General features: G+C 37.2%; 1 protein-coding gene across 3 annotated transcripts in view; it reads left to right on the top strand.

The window, feature by feature from the left end:
• Positions 1–17,405, top strand: part of TMEM65 (transmembrane protein 65) — a 65,061-nt gene that overhangs the window by 9,369 nt on the left and 38,287 nt on the right. The window contains exon 2 of one of the 3 annotated variants that reach the window (XM_032416077.1): positions 11,868–11,948. The exons of the other annotated variants lie outside the window; for them this stretch is intronic. Within the exon in view, the coding sequence (XP_032271968.1) occupies positions 11,868–11,948 (81 nt within the window). The remainder of the gene's footprint in view (positions 1–11,867; positions 11,949–17,405) is intronic. 3 annotated transcript variants of the gene reach the window in all.

The raw sequence follows: 17,405 nt of genomic DNA, 5'->3' as shown, positions 1-17,405 counted from the left end.
TGCCCAAGATCCTACAACCTGTGTGGCAGAGCAGTTTTTAATTTAGTTTTTTCTTGCACCTTTCTGGGTACTCAGACTTGGGATTTTTAACACACATTGGGGAAAAAAAGTAGCACCTCAAATGCTCAAAACAGTCTCATGTGCTGGTTAAAATACCTTAGTCTAACTTCTGTATATTTGTACTATATATAACATTCAATAGAAAAGCAAATATGGCATTGTTACTTTAAAAATAAGAGAAGCCAAAGTAAAATCAATATGCAAAAAAAGTTTATAAACCTCTTAAAATGTTTATATGTGAGAATTTTTTAAGAGTCAGAAAACTAGTATTTGGGACTTCTGACATAAATTTCTATTTTTTAAAAAAAGATTTTATTTATTCGGCAGAACGAGAGAGAGAGAGAGAGAGAGCATAAGCAGGGGGAGCAGCAGAGGGAGAGGGAAAAGCAGGCTCCCTGCTGAACAGAGAGCCCGAGGTGGAGCTCAATCCCAGGACCCTGGGATCACGACCTGAGCTGAAGGCAGATGCTCAACCAATTGAGCCACCCAGGCACCCCCCCGCCATAAATTCCTAATTTTAATTTTAATTTTCCTTAAATTTTTTGAGTGAGTTGTTGGATTTTTATTTTAAAATATGTAACACACTATTCATAGGAAAGCTTTCCAGCTTTGAAAATTTATTTATTTAGCAAATATTTGTTACTGTATATACCATATAATAGACGTTGTACTAGGTGTTGGGGGTATATCAGAGAATTAATTTGGCAAAATACTCTCATAAAGTTTACCATTTTGAGAAAGGAAAGATATGAACAATAAAGTAAATAAGCAAGATAATTGTTGATAGTGTGTGCTATTAGGTGAATAAACAGAATGACACTTTCTTTAGATAAGGTGATCTGGGAAGGCCTTTTTGTAGGTGATATTTAAGCTGAAAATAAAGGATTGAAGAAGCTAGTCATTCAGAGAGTTGGAGGAAGAGCATTCTGAGGAGAAGGAAAAGCAAATACCAAGATCCTGAGTTAGGAAGAGACTTGACACAGTGTCAGAATTGACAGAAGGCAAACATGAGTGCAACTTAAAAACAAAGGGGAGCACGGAATGAGATGAGATAGGCAGGTAGGCAGAAAGCAAGATTAGTCAGGGCCTTTCTAGGTAAACTGTATGAAGGCCGTTCCTGGGTTGAAACATGGGAGTGAAGTAATGGAATTTGAAGAGTACTTGGTTGCTTTTAGAGAACAAACTGGAGGGTGCAAATGCATAAGCTAGGAGACCACTTAGGAAAGTGTTGGCAGTAGGTTAGGCTAGCAATGTTGAGGGCTTAGACTAGGCGGCCATGGAGATGAAGAGAAGGAGATGGATTCAAGATGTGTATTTGAGAGTGAACTGATAGGACTGCTGATGAGTTAGAAAAGGACAGGTAATTAAGGGAAAGGAAATAGTAAGGGATGACTCAGGTTTCTGACTATAGTAATTGAGTGAAAGGTGGTGCTATTAACTGCCAGGGAGAAGACTGGGGGGAAAATAGATTAAGGACACGTGTGTGTGTGTGTGTGTGTGTGTGTGTGTGTGTGTGTGTGTGTATTCACATAAATCTGGAATTCATAGGGGAAATTGAGACTGCGTATGTAAGTGTGGGGGTCAACAGTTGTATGTAGATGCTACTGAGTCATGGGGGAGAGTAGGGCACCAAGGTGAGAGTCTAGATCAGGGGTGGGAAAACTACGGGCCACAGGCAAATCTAGCTGCCGCTTCTGCTTGTAAATGAAGTTTATTGCAGTAGAGCCACACTCATTCATTTACGTATTGTCTATGGCTGCTTCTGTGCTAGAATGGCAGAGTTGAGTAGTTGTGATAGAGACCATAATGGCCCTCGAAGCCTAAAATATTTAGACCGTCTCTTTACAGAAACTGTTTGCTAACCTTTAGATAGAGAAGAGGAAAAAGCCCATGATTGAGACTGTGAAGCTCCAGAGTTTCAAAGTCAAAAGAGTAGGAGCCAGCAAAGAAGACTGAGGAGGGGCATCCAGTGAAATAGGAAAAGCAGAAGAGTTTTGAAGCCAAGAATGAGGAAATGATCTGCTATGATGTATGTTGCTGAGAGGGCTAGTAAGATAGAATTTGTTTACAAGGAGGTTACTGGTGACCTTGGAAACATCTCTTTGGTGGGGGGACATATTTGAATAGGTTGAATAGAGAATTACTAAAAACACTACTTAGTCTTAATTTCAGTATTAGTCTTTTAGACTTTACTTTTTAATTTAGAAATTAAAAAACAATTTAGCTTCTTTACAGAACAGACGTTGGCAAACTTTTTTTAAAGGGCCAGATTGTAAATATTTTAGTACTGTAGACCAAAAGGCAAAATTGAGGATGTTATATAGTATTTGTGTAAGAGAGGAAACAGATTTCCACAGATATTTTTAATTGGCAAAATTAAAAATGTAATAAAATACTTCAGTACAATTTTTTTTTTTTAAATACAGGTCTTCTAATGAGGAAGATGGAATTCTTTTTGGAGGATAACATTTAGCTTAATTAGGGTTCAATATTAGTGTTCCTTATTGTCAAAATTAATTGTAGATATTATGTGTTAATGCCAATCTATAATGGGATTTTATATATTTCATCTTTGAAAATGTCTTTTTCACATGGTTAGGTACCTCCAAATATTGGCATCAGTCTGTAAGCTTATGATTTTAAATTGAACATATTGATTGCTTAGAAGACATTTTTTGGAATTCTATTAGATTTTTCTCCTGATATTTGTCTTTTCACATATTACATTGTAGATTAATCCCTTCCAATTTGTGGTAGGTAGAAGCTCCTCAATTGCACAGTTAAATGGATTTTGAAATACAGATCTTGCATTGAGGTTTGAAGAATGCTGCTGGAATTGTGGTTTGAGCTAGGAAAATGAAACTGCTACATATTTGTGTGGAAATGAAGATCCTGCCTCTTGTTTTAACTTTTAACAGTAAGGGAAGGATATAAAGCAGCTTAACATTACTTGTGATTCAAACAACATTAGTTGTCTTCCAATGACTACTGTTTAATATTTCACATTTAAATGCTGTTTTGGGTTGAATTCCTTAAGAAATATTATCATGGCCACAGCTAATTTCCATAGCCATTCCGTGTTTGATAATAGTAGTTGAGGGCTGTTCTTCAAACTATTTAAAAATGTAAAATAATTTTTAGCTTAATGGCTATATAAAAAACTGGCTGGATTTGACCTGCAGGCCATAGTTTGCTGACCCTTACACTTATTTGTAACTTATTTATTGAAAATTTTGGACATTAATTATAGTATGTAGTATAAAAGAAACGATTTGTTTTAATAACATGAAGTGTGTGTGTATTTGTGTGTGTGTGTGTGTGTGTTAGTGTTATAGGGGCCAAGGGCAGGCTGCCCCACTTTGGCATGAAGATTATTTTTAAGTTAAAAACAATTAAAACCCAGCAGATTTAGGAAAGGCTCTTTACCTCCCCCACAGCTGCCTAAAAAAATTTAGATAGAGGACCTGCTCCAGGAAGAGAGCTATCACCATAGAGAACTACATTATGATATAAGCTAGGTATTGTAGACGGAGGAACCTGGCAAGGCTTGTTGGCTCTAAGTCTCCTGTGTCCCATTGTTTCTGAGTGGCCCAGCAAACATTTGTTTACCAAACATTTACTCTTTTTTATCTTTTTGCAAATTGCATTCCTTCCCTTTGAAGTCCCAGACCCCTACCCTTTTTTTCTTAGTTCTGAATGACATGTATATGTCATTTTGCCTGTCTTTGGAATTTCTTTTTTTTTTTTTAATTTTTAAAGATTTTATTTATTTATCTGACAGGGAGAGAGGGAGAGAGAGCACAAGCAGGGGGAGTGGCAGGCAGAGGGAGAGGGAGAAGCAGGCTCCCTGCTGAGCAGGGAGCCCGCCATGGGGCTCCATCCCAGGACCCTGGGATCATGACCTGAGCCAAAGACAGCTGTTTAATCAACTGAACCACCACATCTCTGTGGATTCCCCATACATAATAAAGTTAAATTTTATTTTCTTCTGCTAATATGCCTCATGTCAATTTGATTCTTAGTCTAGCTAAAAGGACCTAGAAGGGGGCAGGAAATTTTTGCTTCACTACACTGTATTTTATATATATCTTAATTCTACTAGTCCATTTTCTGTAATGGAAGGAACACCTTGGGCTTATAAGTCACTTATTTTTTTTAGACTTGTTCTCTCATAACTATAACATAGTTTTAATTATATGATCTCTAAGATCTCTACCAGCTCTGTAGTGCATTTAAAAATAATGTATACTAAGTTTCCTCTTTTAAAAAATCCTATGAAATCAGTATAACTCCCTTAAATGCCAGAGAGATGTCTTCCACTTGCTTCATAACTGTGGAACCTAATTATACAACTTTGCAATCATTTATGTTATTTTTGATTGAGTAACTAGTACTAGTTACAAAACCTCCAGGTAAAATTTTAGAGAAATTCATGCCAATTTTCGCCATTTTAGTGCTTGACATTTTATTAAAATTTTTTTATTTAACAATTTGAGGTCCTACTGTGTACGTGCCAGACACTATTGAGGCACTTGATAGGATTCTTAAAATTATGAAGTTTATGTTTTAGAGAAGATAGGAGATAGTTTGGCTTGAAATTATAATGCATTGTGTTAAGTGCTGTGATAGGGTTTACAGTGCATTGAAGTGCATTGGAGGGATAACTGGGGAGCTGGAAAATGCAGAGGGGATGACATTACCTTACAGAAAATAACATTCAAGTTGAAATCTAGAACTCAGTAAGAGGTAGGTGGATCCAGGGGTGTGTGCACAGGGTGGTGGAGGTAAACTATCATGAATAATGCCATCGTATTTGCAGTTTAGAAAGATCACTCTGCATATAGCACAAAGAAGGGATAGTAGGGGGATTAGACTAGAGGTAGAAGCGAGGCAATTAGTTAGGAGAACTTTGCAGAAATCAAAGAAAGATAATAGAGACCTGAACTAGGCTAGTGGAAATAAGGTTGGAAAGAGGTAGACATATTCAAGAGAGTTTATTTAGAAGTTAAATAATAAAACATTTAACTGAACAATAGAATAGGTATTTGATGACAGGGTTATGAAATAAAAAGGTGAACCAAAGATGATCCTCAGATTTCTGGTTTGAGCCATTGACAAGATAGTGATAGTTCTTTACAATGGAAGGGGCCATGCAGAGTCCCAAGCAGATTTTGGAATGGAGAAGTTGCGTTCATTTTTAGCTTCTTTGGTGTTGGGTATTTGTGAGATAACAATATATAAAGATACCCAGTAGTTAACTGGCTGTATGAACCCTGGAGCTCCAGGGTAAGATGCAAATTTGGGAATCCTACCCATATATTTAGCAACTAAGGCCAGGGAGATTAAGTAGAGTGGAAAGAGAAGAAGATCAAGGAAGAGAACTATGAAAAACACCAAAGTTTATTGGAGGGGAAGAGGAAGAAGAACCAGAACTAGGAGTAGGCCAAGAAGGAATGTTCACAAAGATAGGAAAAATATCAAGAATAGTGTATCCCAGAAGAAAAGTGAAGAAGAGAGTATTTCAAGAAAGAGGGAATAATTTGATACTTTAGATAGCAAGTAAGAGGAAGACTGTGGGGAAAAAGAGGAGGTCTGTTGGATTTAAAAACATAAAAGAGACTGAGGTCTTTGTCAGAAGCAGTCTTATAAGATCTCTGTGGGGAGAAGCCAGATTTTAGTTGGTTGAAGGAGTATCAATAAGGAAGGGTTCAACTCCTTTTTTTTTTTTTTTTTTTAAAGATTTGTTTATTTGAGAGAAGGAGGGTGGAGGGGAGGCAGAGGGAGAGGGAGAGAGAAACTGAAGCAGACTCCGCGTAGTGCAGAGCCCCGTGCGGGCCGATCCCAAGACCCTGAGATCAGACCTGAGCAGAAACCAAGAGTCAGACACTTTGACTGACTGCGCCACCCAGGTGCCCCAGGAAGGATTTAACTCTTAAAGGGAACTTTGGATATGGAGGGCAGGACATGTTGGATAGTAGCTTAAGTTTATCTGAGATTATCTCTTATAGGTCAGAAGTCTGAACTTAAGTTAAATATTTGTTACTAGTATACTCATTTCTTACAGACAGTCCTGTAGAATTCTAGTCCATCAGGGACATTATTCTCATGCTATATAAATTCAAATTTCCAAAAGCCAATTTCAGATGGTACCAAAAAAAATGACTCACATATATCAAGATAAGATTAAATTAATAAGCAGTTGTGGGCACCTGGGGGGCTCAGTCGGTTAAACATCTGCCTTTGGCTCAGATCATGATCCCAGGATCCCGGGATCGAGTCGCACGTTGGGCTCTCTGCTCAGCTGGGAGTCTGCTTCTCCTTCTTACTCTCCCTCTGTGTTTTCTCTCTGTTTCTCTCTCTCTCTCAAATAAATAAATAAAATCTTTTTAAAAAAATAAAGTTTTTTGAAAAGTGTGTTGTATATTATGCCTTTAAACTTTACTAATGGAAACTTTTTTTGTAGATTTGTTTAATTTTTATATTATCTGTATTTTCTTAGAACCAGTACCTACAAGATACCAGCTTTTACCATTATAACACATTTCAATTGTAATATATATTTAAAAAAAAGATTTTATTTATTTATTTGACAGAGAGAGAGAGAGCCACCCACGTGCCCCAGTTGTAATATATCTTAATTGAAATTCTGTGTTTTATTATATTTACATAAAGCTTTAACTATTTCATTTTTTCAGAAATTCACATTCTTACAAGTTACAGATTTTTTCAAGTTATCAACAATCTTTTGTTTTTTTCCTGCAGTTCCATTAAAATTTTCGTAGAAATAAAAAAGATGATTGAAAACTATTTTTCAAATTAAAATGCCTAAGAGATAGAGGGAACACTTTTTCCTGGGATGTGGAATTTCAGTGCTAAGACTGAGACAGTCTTGGGCGAACCGGACAGTTGGTCACCCTACCTGCCCCAAGAGTAATAGTATTTTTGCTCTTCTTACAATTTGAGGCTTTTGACTCATAAGACAGATTGAAAAAGGATCTAGGTAGAGTTTCATGTTCTTCCTGCACAACTGTTTTTCCCTTCCTCCAGGTCTACACCACAATGAACACTTTATTAGGGCTCTCTCTCATATTTTTTGCATCTGGTGGGATTTCTGGTCAAAGAACCTGCAAGAAGGTGCAGGTTCTTCCAGTTTATGCATACCCTTGTACCTTCACACTGTACCCCCAGCCCTTACTTTGCCTTCACTTGTTCCCTTACTGTTCTAGCTTATTCTTCTTATGGTATCTGGTTGCATCTGTCGCAACTAAGCAAGTCCCCTCTGTCCTTGCAGGTGCCTGCCTGCCTCTTGTTGTTTGCTCTTTGACTTGAGTTCTCTGATAGGTTCAGAATAAGTCATGCATTTGAATTTAGTGTGACTTTGTTTCATCCTAATGGTGAGAGCAAAGCTCTTTGCGGCTTTCTACATCCCACAGTGGAAACTAGAGCCCTGCTTTACAAAGCTTAATGTACATATAAAATCATCTGAACTCCTATTGAAATGCAGATTCTGTTTCAGTAGGTTTGAAGTGGGACCTAAAATTCTGCATTTCTAACAAGTTTGCAGTGATTTCAATGCTACAGGTCCATTGAGTGCAAGGTTATAGAAGGTGTTTTTGTTTTTGTTTTTAAGGTTGGAAAGAGTTGAGGTCATGTGGATGTTTGAATTATGAAAGAAAACAGGTAAACATGTAAGAGTGATAATGTAAGATGTGGCACATTTTGTGAGCTGGCAGAATTTTGTATTTGTTTGTGACTAAGATCTTATGGTTTGAAAAACATTATCCTAGCTTTTTTTCTGCTTAAAAGGAGCTTCTTAAACATGAGCAAAAATGTAAATCATTAACACTGATTTTATAGTTCTACAATGATCACTTTTTGGTTATAAATGCTGTAATAGATGTATTCTTTTTTGTTCATCTATTTCATTTTCCACGAATACCTTGAATATACTGTCCATTGGTTAGTCTCATTTCTTTAGTGTTCCATGCCCCTACTGTTATTTTTTTCTGTTGCTTTTCTTCATTCTGTTCTCCCTGTGTTTTCCCTGCTTAATTTTGTATTGCTTTTGAAATTTTGAAACATGGAATGCCTGGGTGGCTCAGTCAGTTGAGCATCCAACTCTTGATTTCGCTCAGGTCATGATCTCAGGGTCATGAGATCAAGCCCCACGCTGGGCTCCGTGCACAGTGGGAATCCGCTTCTCTCCCTCTCCCTCTGCCCCTCCCCTGCTCATGCACTCTCTCTCTCTCTCAAAGAAATAAATCTTTAAAAAATAAAATAAAATTTTGAAACAATCTCAGATTTATCTCTTTCCATATATTTATATAACAAATCTCAGAGTTTCAAGTATAGTACAGTAAGCTTTTTTTTTTTTCTTTCTCCTGAGTCATTTGAGAATAAGTTGCTGACATGATGCTATATCATCTCTCTCATAGGTTGAGTTCTGTGGGAAGCAGTCTCTGAAACAAAGATTAGCATGCCGGAAGTTTATTGGGGAATGCTATTGAAATCCTCATCTTTGAAAGGGAAGGGAAGGAAGTAGGTTTGGGCAGAGGTACAAGTAAAGTGATGCAGTCTCAGTGGAAGCCTCAGTTTACCTTGTGGGGAGTTCTACAGATGGGATGACCCTTCAGTTTTGTTCTGAGCTGGGTGAGAGGTCTGGGCCTCTACCTCTGTAAAAATGAGCTATTTATTGGATGTGGACAAGGTACAGAGCCTTGGATGAAGCAACATTCTTTGGCTGAGGCAGTCTCCTATGATGACTGACCACTGAGAGCTGTCTCTTGGCAGGAATTCCAGCACTTAAGGACTGACTATGCATTGCAATGTCCACTACAGCTGGAATACCTTGGCTTGTGTTTCCTACAAATGAGAACATTGCCTTATATAGCCACAGTGTAATATGTACTACCGTCTAAATATTCTGAAGTAATTCACTTTCATCAGTTCTCCCATTAATGTTCCTTTACAACAAAAAGATCCAGTCCAAAGTCACATGTTGCATTTAGTTGTTACATCTTTAATTTCCTTCCATCTGGAACAGTTCCTCAGTCTTGACCTGATCTTCATGACCTTAGCACTTTTGAGATTACAGACCAGTTCATTTGTAGCATGTACTTCAATTTAGTTTTGTCTGTTTCCTCATGAATAGATTCCAGTTTTGCATCTTTGGCAGGAATATCATAGAAGTGGTGTTATGTTCTTTTTCATCCTATCAGTTGCCCATGATTTTAATTTGTCCCTGGTCATGTTAACCATTTCCAGGGTAACCATTTTCTCTGAACATTTGACAAAAGTGGTATCTGTCTGATAAATATTTTGTGGAGAGGTACTTTGAGTCTATGAAATATTCCATTCCTTATCAACTCAATTATTAATTTATATCAGTATATACTCATGGATTCTTTTTCTGTTTAATGGTTTATAATTTATTACTATCATTTTTGATCCTCTAATTGTTCCATACTTCACCAATGGGAACCCCTTCAAGCTGACTCCTTTGTCTTTTTGACATATCCCCATTACTCTTTTTTTTTTTTTTTTTGAACATTTCCTTTTTCCTTATTTTCTGCACCATAAGATGTTCCAGGTTCCTCTTGGACTTTTTCTGCCCTAGCTCTGGAATCAGCCATTGTTACGGAGCCCTTGTTTCTTTAGTGTAGCATGGTATTTAGAAACCAAGATCTGGGCATTAGATGTGCTCATAGTTATTGGGGTGTTGCTATTTCCACCCCTATCATGGACAGAGCTAGTGAATATATGAATATATGTATTTATATATGTAATAAATATCATTTATATTTCTATTTCTCTGTCTGTATTATACAATGAGAGTTGATAGCAATTTCTTCAATTCTGATCCAGCACCACAGCGTACATTCTAGTTTTCTCTCTTCCTGTATTTCTAACTCTATTCTATGATGAAAAAATACCTGACTCCCATTACCTTTATTTATTTATTTTTATTTCATTATGTTATGTTACTCACCATACATTACATCATTAGTTTTTTTTTAATTTTTTATTGTTATGTTAATCACATCATTAGTTTTTGATGTAGTGTTCCATGATTCATTGTTTGCATATAACACCCAGTGCTCAATTCAGTACGTGCCCTCTTTAATACCCATCACCAGGCTAACCAATCCCCCCACCCCCCCTCCCCTCTAGAACCCTCAGTTTGTTTCTCAGAGTCCATAGTCTCTCATGGTTTGTCTCCCATTACCTTTAATATATTTATTATTTAGATCACTCTTTCTATATGTCACCAATATTCCATCACCACCACTGCCAACATACTCCTTTATAGATGCCCTTATCACCCGAGCTCTGGCACTGACACCCTGAGCCACATCCCCTCTCTTTTACCATGGGGAAGCCTTTCTTACCCTATTTGGGTTCTGACAGATTGTGCCAGACTGACCCCCCGTGTGAACACTTCCTCCCTCCCCCTTGAGCTCTGAGACCCTGTTCTGCCTCCCACACAAATGCCTACCTCACTGATTCCCACCTTATGGCTTTTAGACTGAATTGTATGGGAAGGAAAAGGGAAACCTCCCTCCCCTCACTTATTTAAATCCTTGCCGTGCTTTAAGGCCAGACTCAAAACCTCTTCCTGGAGGCTGTCTCCCACTTCTTAAGGCTATAATTTTTCCCTTTTGGAAACTTACATGTATTTTTTTCTTCCTCTAATCATCTCATATATGTTTGTATATCCTTGAGATTAGGGACTATTTTCTGCAAGGTTTGTTTTTTGTTGTTGTTGTTGTTTTTTTTTAGTAACCTTTAAGAACTTTTTTTTTTACAGCAATGAATGCACATTTTAAAAAGTTTTGCCAGCTGATGTATGATACAAGTATTTTACTTTTAAACATAAGATTCGATCACTGAATCTTGCTTCATTATACGTTAGGTATTCTTTCACTGATAGTCAAATGATAGTAAATTAAGTGATTTAAGTGGAAAACATTTAACTTCTAAGGAAGAGAATCTTGTTCTCTTTTATTTACCATTAATTTATATATGTAGAAAAAATATATATGAAATTCGAATACCCTATTTTTTCCCTGGATTTATGCCCATTTCATTAAATAATCCATTTTTTTATTATTATAGGCATTCCTTGCTTTGCATGGTTCCCAAATGCACCAATTTCAGTGACTATGTTTTAGTTACATAACAGCAGTTCCCAACAACACAGTTCAAATTTTATTTACTACAGTATATTAACGGTGAGTAATTGTACAAAGTACAAACTTTGCCTTCTACAAAGCACTGTGTAACAACAGATGTACATCATTATCATGGCCAATCATATCACTCTTTCAGTCTCTCAGTGATTGGTCACTACTTAATCTGTTGGTCAGTTCACACAGAGATAGCAAAATGTGTAGTTTGCATTGCCTTCTTGTCTCATAGTGATAAACCCATGAGATGTTTTAAAAAAATGGGTAATCAAAAGAGAATTGACCAAAAAAGATGAAAGTACAGCAAAGAAATGAAAATTGATCATACATTAGTTTTACTATTTTAAATTTCCCTTTATGTTCATAACTGTTGGCAAGAGAATTTTTATTGTTTTGAAAAAAATTTTAAAGGTCACAGAACAATTGCAGTTTTCCCCATTGGTATTAAGGCTTTATGGTTTCATCTTGCATTGTCATTTTTATGACCCCACACTACTGTGCCAAGTAAGGACTGCCTGTGTTCTAGCATGCTTCACTTCAAAATTTCATATACATTTTTTATTTATACATATTTTATTTACTTTATCACGTGAATACATTTTGATTTTACAATATTTTTAGCATGCAGATATCCCAAACCCGAGATTGCCATTGTGAAGCAAGCGAAGAAGGTATCATCAGCAGAGACCCCTGATAGTTTTGGTATAGTACAATCTTAACAGTATTGATTGATTGTCAGATGTTACTGCAAATAGCAAAGCATCTATTTGGCAGAACTTCTTGCCTGTTTGAAATAGAATGTTTTGGTTGTAATGATAACCTTTGTTTTTTGCACCAGTGTTTTAGACTGTCTACAGAGTATTTTTATTATCTAATCCTAGACTTTGTGGATGGAATAATAATTGCATGTTTAATTAACTGAAGGATTAAATTTATAACCTTAACAAGACATAAAACCACTTATATTTAGTTATATTTAAATAACATATTTTTAAAATTATTGAAATGGGGCACCTGGGTGGTTCAGTCAGTTAAGCATCGGACTCTTGATTTCAGCTCAGGTCATGATCTCAGGGTCGTGAGATCGAGCCCTGTGCTGGACTCCGTGCTGGTTGTGGAGCCTTCTTAAGATTCTCTCTCTCTCTCACCCTCTGCTCCTCCCCCTTGCCCCCACGTGCTTAGTCTCTCTCTCTCAAAAAAAAAAAAAATTGTTGAAATAACTGAGGAAGTGAGACATAAGAAGCAACAAAAATTATGAATTTCTTTAGGATGCATGAGTAGGAAAAAAGGACCACACACAGGAAAAATCTTCAGAATATTGTAAGGAGAAACTGTATTTAAGTAACTGAACTTCAGGGAAATACATTTTTAAAGTATATTCTTGAATATTTTGAAAGTCTTATTTTAAAGTCATTCATGAATTTTTTTTAGATCCAGTTTCCATACAGCTTGATACCTAACTTGTGTTGCATGTGCTAGTTGGAGGAATTATGTTGTGTGCATGTCCGTGTGTGTATGAGAGAGAGAGAAAGATAAGGGGAGGGAAGGAGAAATAAAAACTATATCTCTGTCCCTATTTTATTTTGATTGCTATTTAATATAGATATATTGCCTAAGAAGTATAACACATGTATGAAAAAGTATCAAAAATATTTTATGGAATAATTGAAATTTTGTAAGAATAAAGGTTAAATGCAACTCAGTTTTCTTAGGATGTATATACACTGTCAAGAGCAAAGACCAGTCTGTAAGAGGTTAAGAGAAATGTAGAGGCACAGTGTGTGTACATACATACACATATTAACAGATTAGTACATTTTCTGTAAAAAATCCCGCAGTATATTCTACTTGACCAGTTCTGATGTAATTTTAAAATTAAAAAGTTTTCATCTCTGTGTATATGTAGAAGTTAAATGTTTAAATGCTAATGTCTTTTTATTGTTGTTGTTTTTTATTAGAGAGAGCTTGAGAGAGTGTGGGGGTGGGAGGGGCAGAGGGAAAAGGAAAGAGAGAATCTTAAGCAGGCTCCACGCCTAGCGTGGAGTCCGATGAAGTGCTCAATCTCACGACCCTGAGATCATGACCTGAGCTGAAATCAAGAATCAGATGCTTAACTGACTGAGCCTCCTAGGCACCCCAATGCAAATGTCTTTTTAAGAATAATTTTGAAGTATTCTGAAGATTGTTTACTTAGCCTTTATTTTTAGGACAGTGTAGGGAAAAAGGAATGATAATGATTCTATAGCTGATGACAGATATCAGTAGGAGGTAAGGTGTTGCTGAACAGTAACTAAATTAATAGGAGTCAGTGATCACCTTTTGAGACTCAGTCTTTAGTTGTATCCCTGCTCACTGTAGGGTGCTTTTTTGTGAATATTTAGTTGATAGCTCTGTATTTTTTTTAAACCCTACTTGTTATGCAATAAGGAAGAAATACAGAATAAAAATCTTAGATCTAGAAAGGATCACAGGACCTAAACTCATTTTATGTAACATGGAATAGATCTAGAGGTTTGTGACATGTTCAAGATATGGCAACTGGTTACCTATACCTCAGAGTGACGATTAGTGTCGAGTCCTTTGGATTTTTAGTTCAGTGTTCTTTTTGCTGTGATAAATTTCTTCATGGTTAGAAGAGAAGATTAGTGCTAGACTATAGGGTATTAAGTTGTTCTGAAACCATCAGAAACCATGTAATTTCCCATTCAAAACATGTTTTATTTGGTAACCATAAGTCAGTTGATTTACTCCTCTTTCTTTTAACTGTGATGGATTTTTGAAAAATGATTTATCTGAAAGGAAACTATTTCTTAGGATGAAAAAAAATTTGAAAAGGATATTAATATTTTAGTTAATTGCAGTTTTATTTCAATTTCAAATATTAATGTATGACCAATGTTTTGATAATGTTTATGTATTAACATATAATTGATTCTTGGTTTTCTGTGGTTTTCTGTTGTCATTTTATTCATTGAAAGCGGATTAGAACAAGAGAATGAGAACCTGGGTTCTAGATCCAGCTGTGTAGCCTCGAGTAAGTCACTTAACATCTCTGGCCCTAAGTGGCTGCATCTTCAAAGTGGAGAATTAAGTCAGTATTTCTCAGTGGGTATACTACTGGCATTTGGGCTGGATAAATCTTTATTATGAAGGACTCTCTTGCACATTACAGGGTGTTTAGCACCCCTAATGCCAGTAGCATTTCCCAGTCACTATCACATCCAAAAGCAACCCTGCATTTCTGAGCAAGGGTTGAGGTATACTCCATGTTGAAAACTACTGGCAGATGGTTTCTAGGGATCCTTTCAGCTCTAACATTCTGTGAAAGAATTCTTATTTGAGGAATGACTGGAAAGGAAAAAGGTAATGCATTGACTGAAAAATCTCTGCTTCTTCCTAGTATTAAGCAATTTTATTTAAAAATCAATGTCGTCTGGAGATCTGTGTAACTATACCCGCAGATATATGTACCATTTATTGTGTTCCAAGATGAGTTATTATATTTTTCTAGCTCTCCTTAAGCTTTCCATCTATAATATAATGTATATGTATAATATACCTAGTTATATGATTTTTCTAGAGTTTCTTAACGTTATATAGTATTGTCTCTATGTAATAAGTAAAAGTAAGAGGATCTGATTATTTTTAAAAAGTTGTGCTGTTGGGGCACCTGGGTGGCTCAGTCGGTTAAGTGTCTGCCTTTGGTTCAGGTCATGATCTCGGGGTCCTGGGATGAAGCCCCATCTCAAGCTCCCTGCTTAGCAGGGAGCCTGCTTCTCCCTCTCCCTTTGCCGCTCCCCCTACTTGTGCTCGTGCCCTCTCTATCTCTGTCATATAAATAAAATCTTTTAAAAAAATCTGTACTGTTGGGTGCCTGGGTGGCTCAGTCGTTAAGCGTCTTCCTTCCGTTCAGGTCTTGATCCCAGGGTCCAGGGATCAGCCCCTCATCAGGCTTCCTGCTCAGTGGGAAGCCTGCTTCTCCTTCTCCCACTCCCCCTACTTGTGTTCCCTCTCTTGCTGTGTCTCTATCAAATAAATAAATAAAATCTTTTAAAAAAAATTTATACTGTTGTTTTTATCTTAGCCTTTTAAAAAAGGAATGTCATTATGTATAGTAATTATTTCCTTTTTCTGTCTTCCTTTGGCATGAAGGAAAGGAAGGAATATAGTTTCTGTGTTAAATAGTATATATTATTTTCAAGTACACATTTAGACATGTAAAAACAACCACAGATCAATAGTATGTTTGATTATCTTTAAAAAACTATGAAGTGGAAGAGGCAAGATGGTGGAAGAGTAGAAGACCTTGTTTCATCTGGTCCCTTGAATTTAGCTAGATAACTATTAAATCATTCTGAACACCCATGAATTCAACCTGAGATGTAAGAAAAGAATTTCAGGAACTCTACAAGTAGAAAAGTGAGCACTTTTTGCAAGGTAGGAGGTGCGGAGAAGTGAATCTGCGGGGAGATATGGGACGATTAACAGCAGGGGAGGGAACCTCCCCGGGGAGGGGCCAAGCATATGTGTGAGTGCAGGAAAGGGCAACAGCTCTCAGTGCAGGGGGCGGGGGAGGGATGGCTCTGTAAAGAACACTAACCAGCGACCCTCTGCCTTCCCCCAGGAGGGACTGACCGGGTACATGCATGATCAGGTGACCGTTCTTTGTGCCAGGACCCTGCAAAGTGCAGAAATGCAGCAACTGACTTCCCCTAGGAGGATTGTTGTAGGTGCACACCATGAAGACCACTTATCCCTGAGGGTTTGCTGAAGAGAGGGGACCATGATCTTTTCACTCTGGGGCTGGAGATGGGGCGCAGCCATTTTTATTTTGATCCTCTAAAGAGGCACGGAAAGCCTTCAGGGAACTAAAGCCACACAGAGCAACCAAAAACAGCTTACACCAAGCCCGGCCCCCAGGGGGCGTGCAACTCTGCCCAGGCAAAAACACCTGAGAGTCAGCGCAGCAGGCCCCTCCCCCAGAAGATCAACTGGAAGAACAGGTGAATAGCAAGTTTACGGACCACAAAGAACTGTAAAATTCCAGTGCTAGGGGAAAATAGTATATAGAATTTGAGGTTTTTTTCTCATGATTTGTTTATCTTTCACTTTAAAATTTTCCATTTACTTTTTTTTCTTTTTTCCCTTTTCAACTAGTTTCTTATTTTATCAGCTCTTTGTTTTTAAGTCTTTTTTTAACTTTCATTTTTTTTACATTTACATTTTATAGATATATTCTTCATTTTTGGCTTCCTTTCACTCTATTCAATTTTAATTTTGTATATATGTAAGTTTTGCTTTCTTTACAATTTTGGGATTTAGTCTCTTCTAACACACAGACCAAAATACACTCAGGACCAAGTGGATCACCCTACTTTGTCCACCCTGTGAAATTATATTCTCTCTTCCCCCTCCCTATGCTCCCCCCCCCTTTTTTTGTTTTTGTTTTTTTCTTTTTCTTTTCTGGTTTCTGACCTCTTTGGATTTTTCTAGTATGTATTTCACTTGGATCGTGGGTTTTTTTTTTTTAAAGATTTTATTTATTTATTTGACAGAGAGAGACACAGCAAGAGAAGGAACACAAGCAGGGGGAGTGGGAGAGGGAGAAGCAGGCTTCCTGCCAAGCAGGGAGCCTGATGCGGGGCTCGGACCCAGGACCCTGGGACCATGACCTGAGCCGAAGGCAGATGCTTAATGACTGAGCCACCCAGGCACCCCCGTGGTTGGTATTTTTGCTAATACTCACTTGTTCATCCATTCTTCTCTGGGTAAAATGACTAGAAGGAGGAATTCACAACAAAAGAAAGAACCAGAGGTAATACTCTCTGCCACAGATCTAATTGACATGGATATAAGTAAAATGTCGGAGATGGAATTCAGGGTAACAATTATAAAGTTACTAGCTGGGCTTGAAAACATAAAAGACACTAGAGAATCTTTTAGTGCAGAAATGAGATCTAATCAGGCCAAATTAAAAATGCTGTGAGATGCAGTTTAAATTGGATGCTCTAACAGGTAGGGTAAATGAGGCAGAAGAGAGACTAAGTGACATAGAAAACCAGTTGATGGAAAGGAAGGAAGCTGGGGAAAAGAGAAAAACAACTAATGGACTATGAGGGGAGGCTTCGAGAAATCAGCAATGCCATAACACATAAAATA

The sequence above is a fragment of the Phoca vitulina genome, unplaced genomic scaffold (assembly GCF_004348235.1).
Source record: "Phoca vitulina isolate PV1807 unplaced genomic scaffold, GSC_HSeal_1.0 scaffold18, whole genome shotgun sequence".
NCBI lineage: Eukaryota > Metazoa > Chordata > Mammalia > Carnivora > Phocidae > Phoca > Phoca vitulina.
The sequence above is the reverse complement of the archived record's forward strand: the minus strand, read 5'-3'. Positions and strand labels throughout refer to the sequence as shown.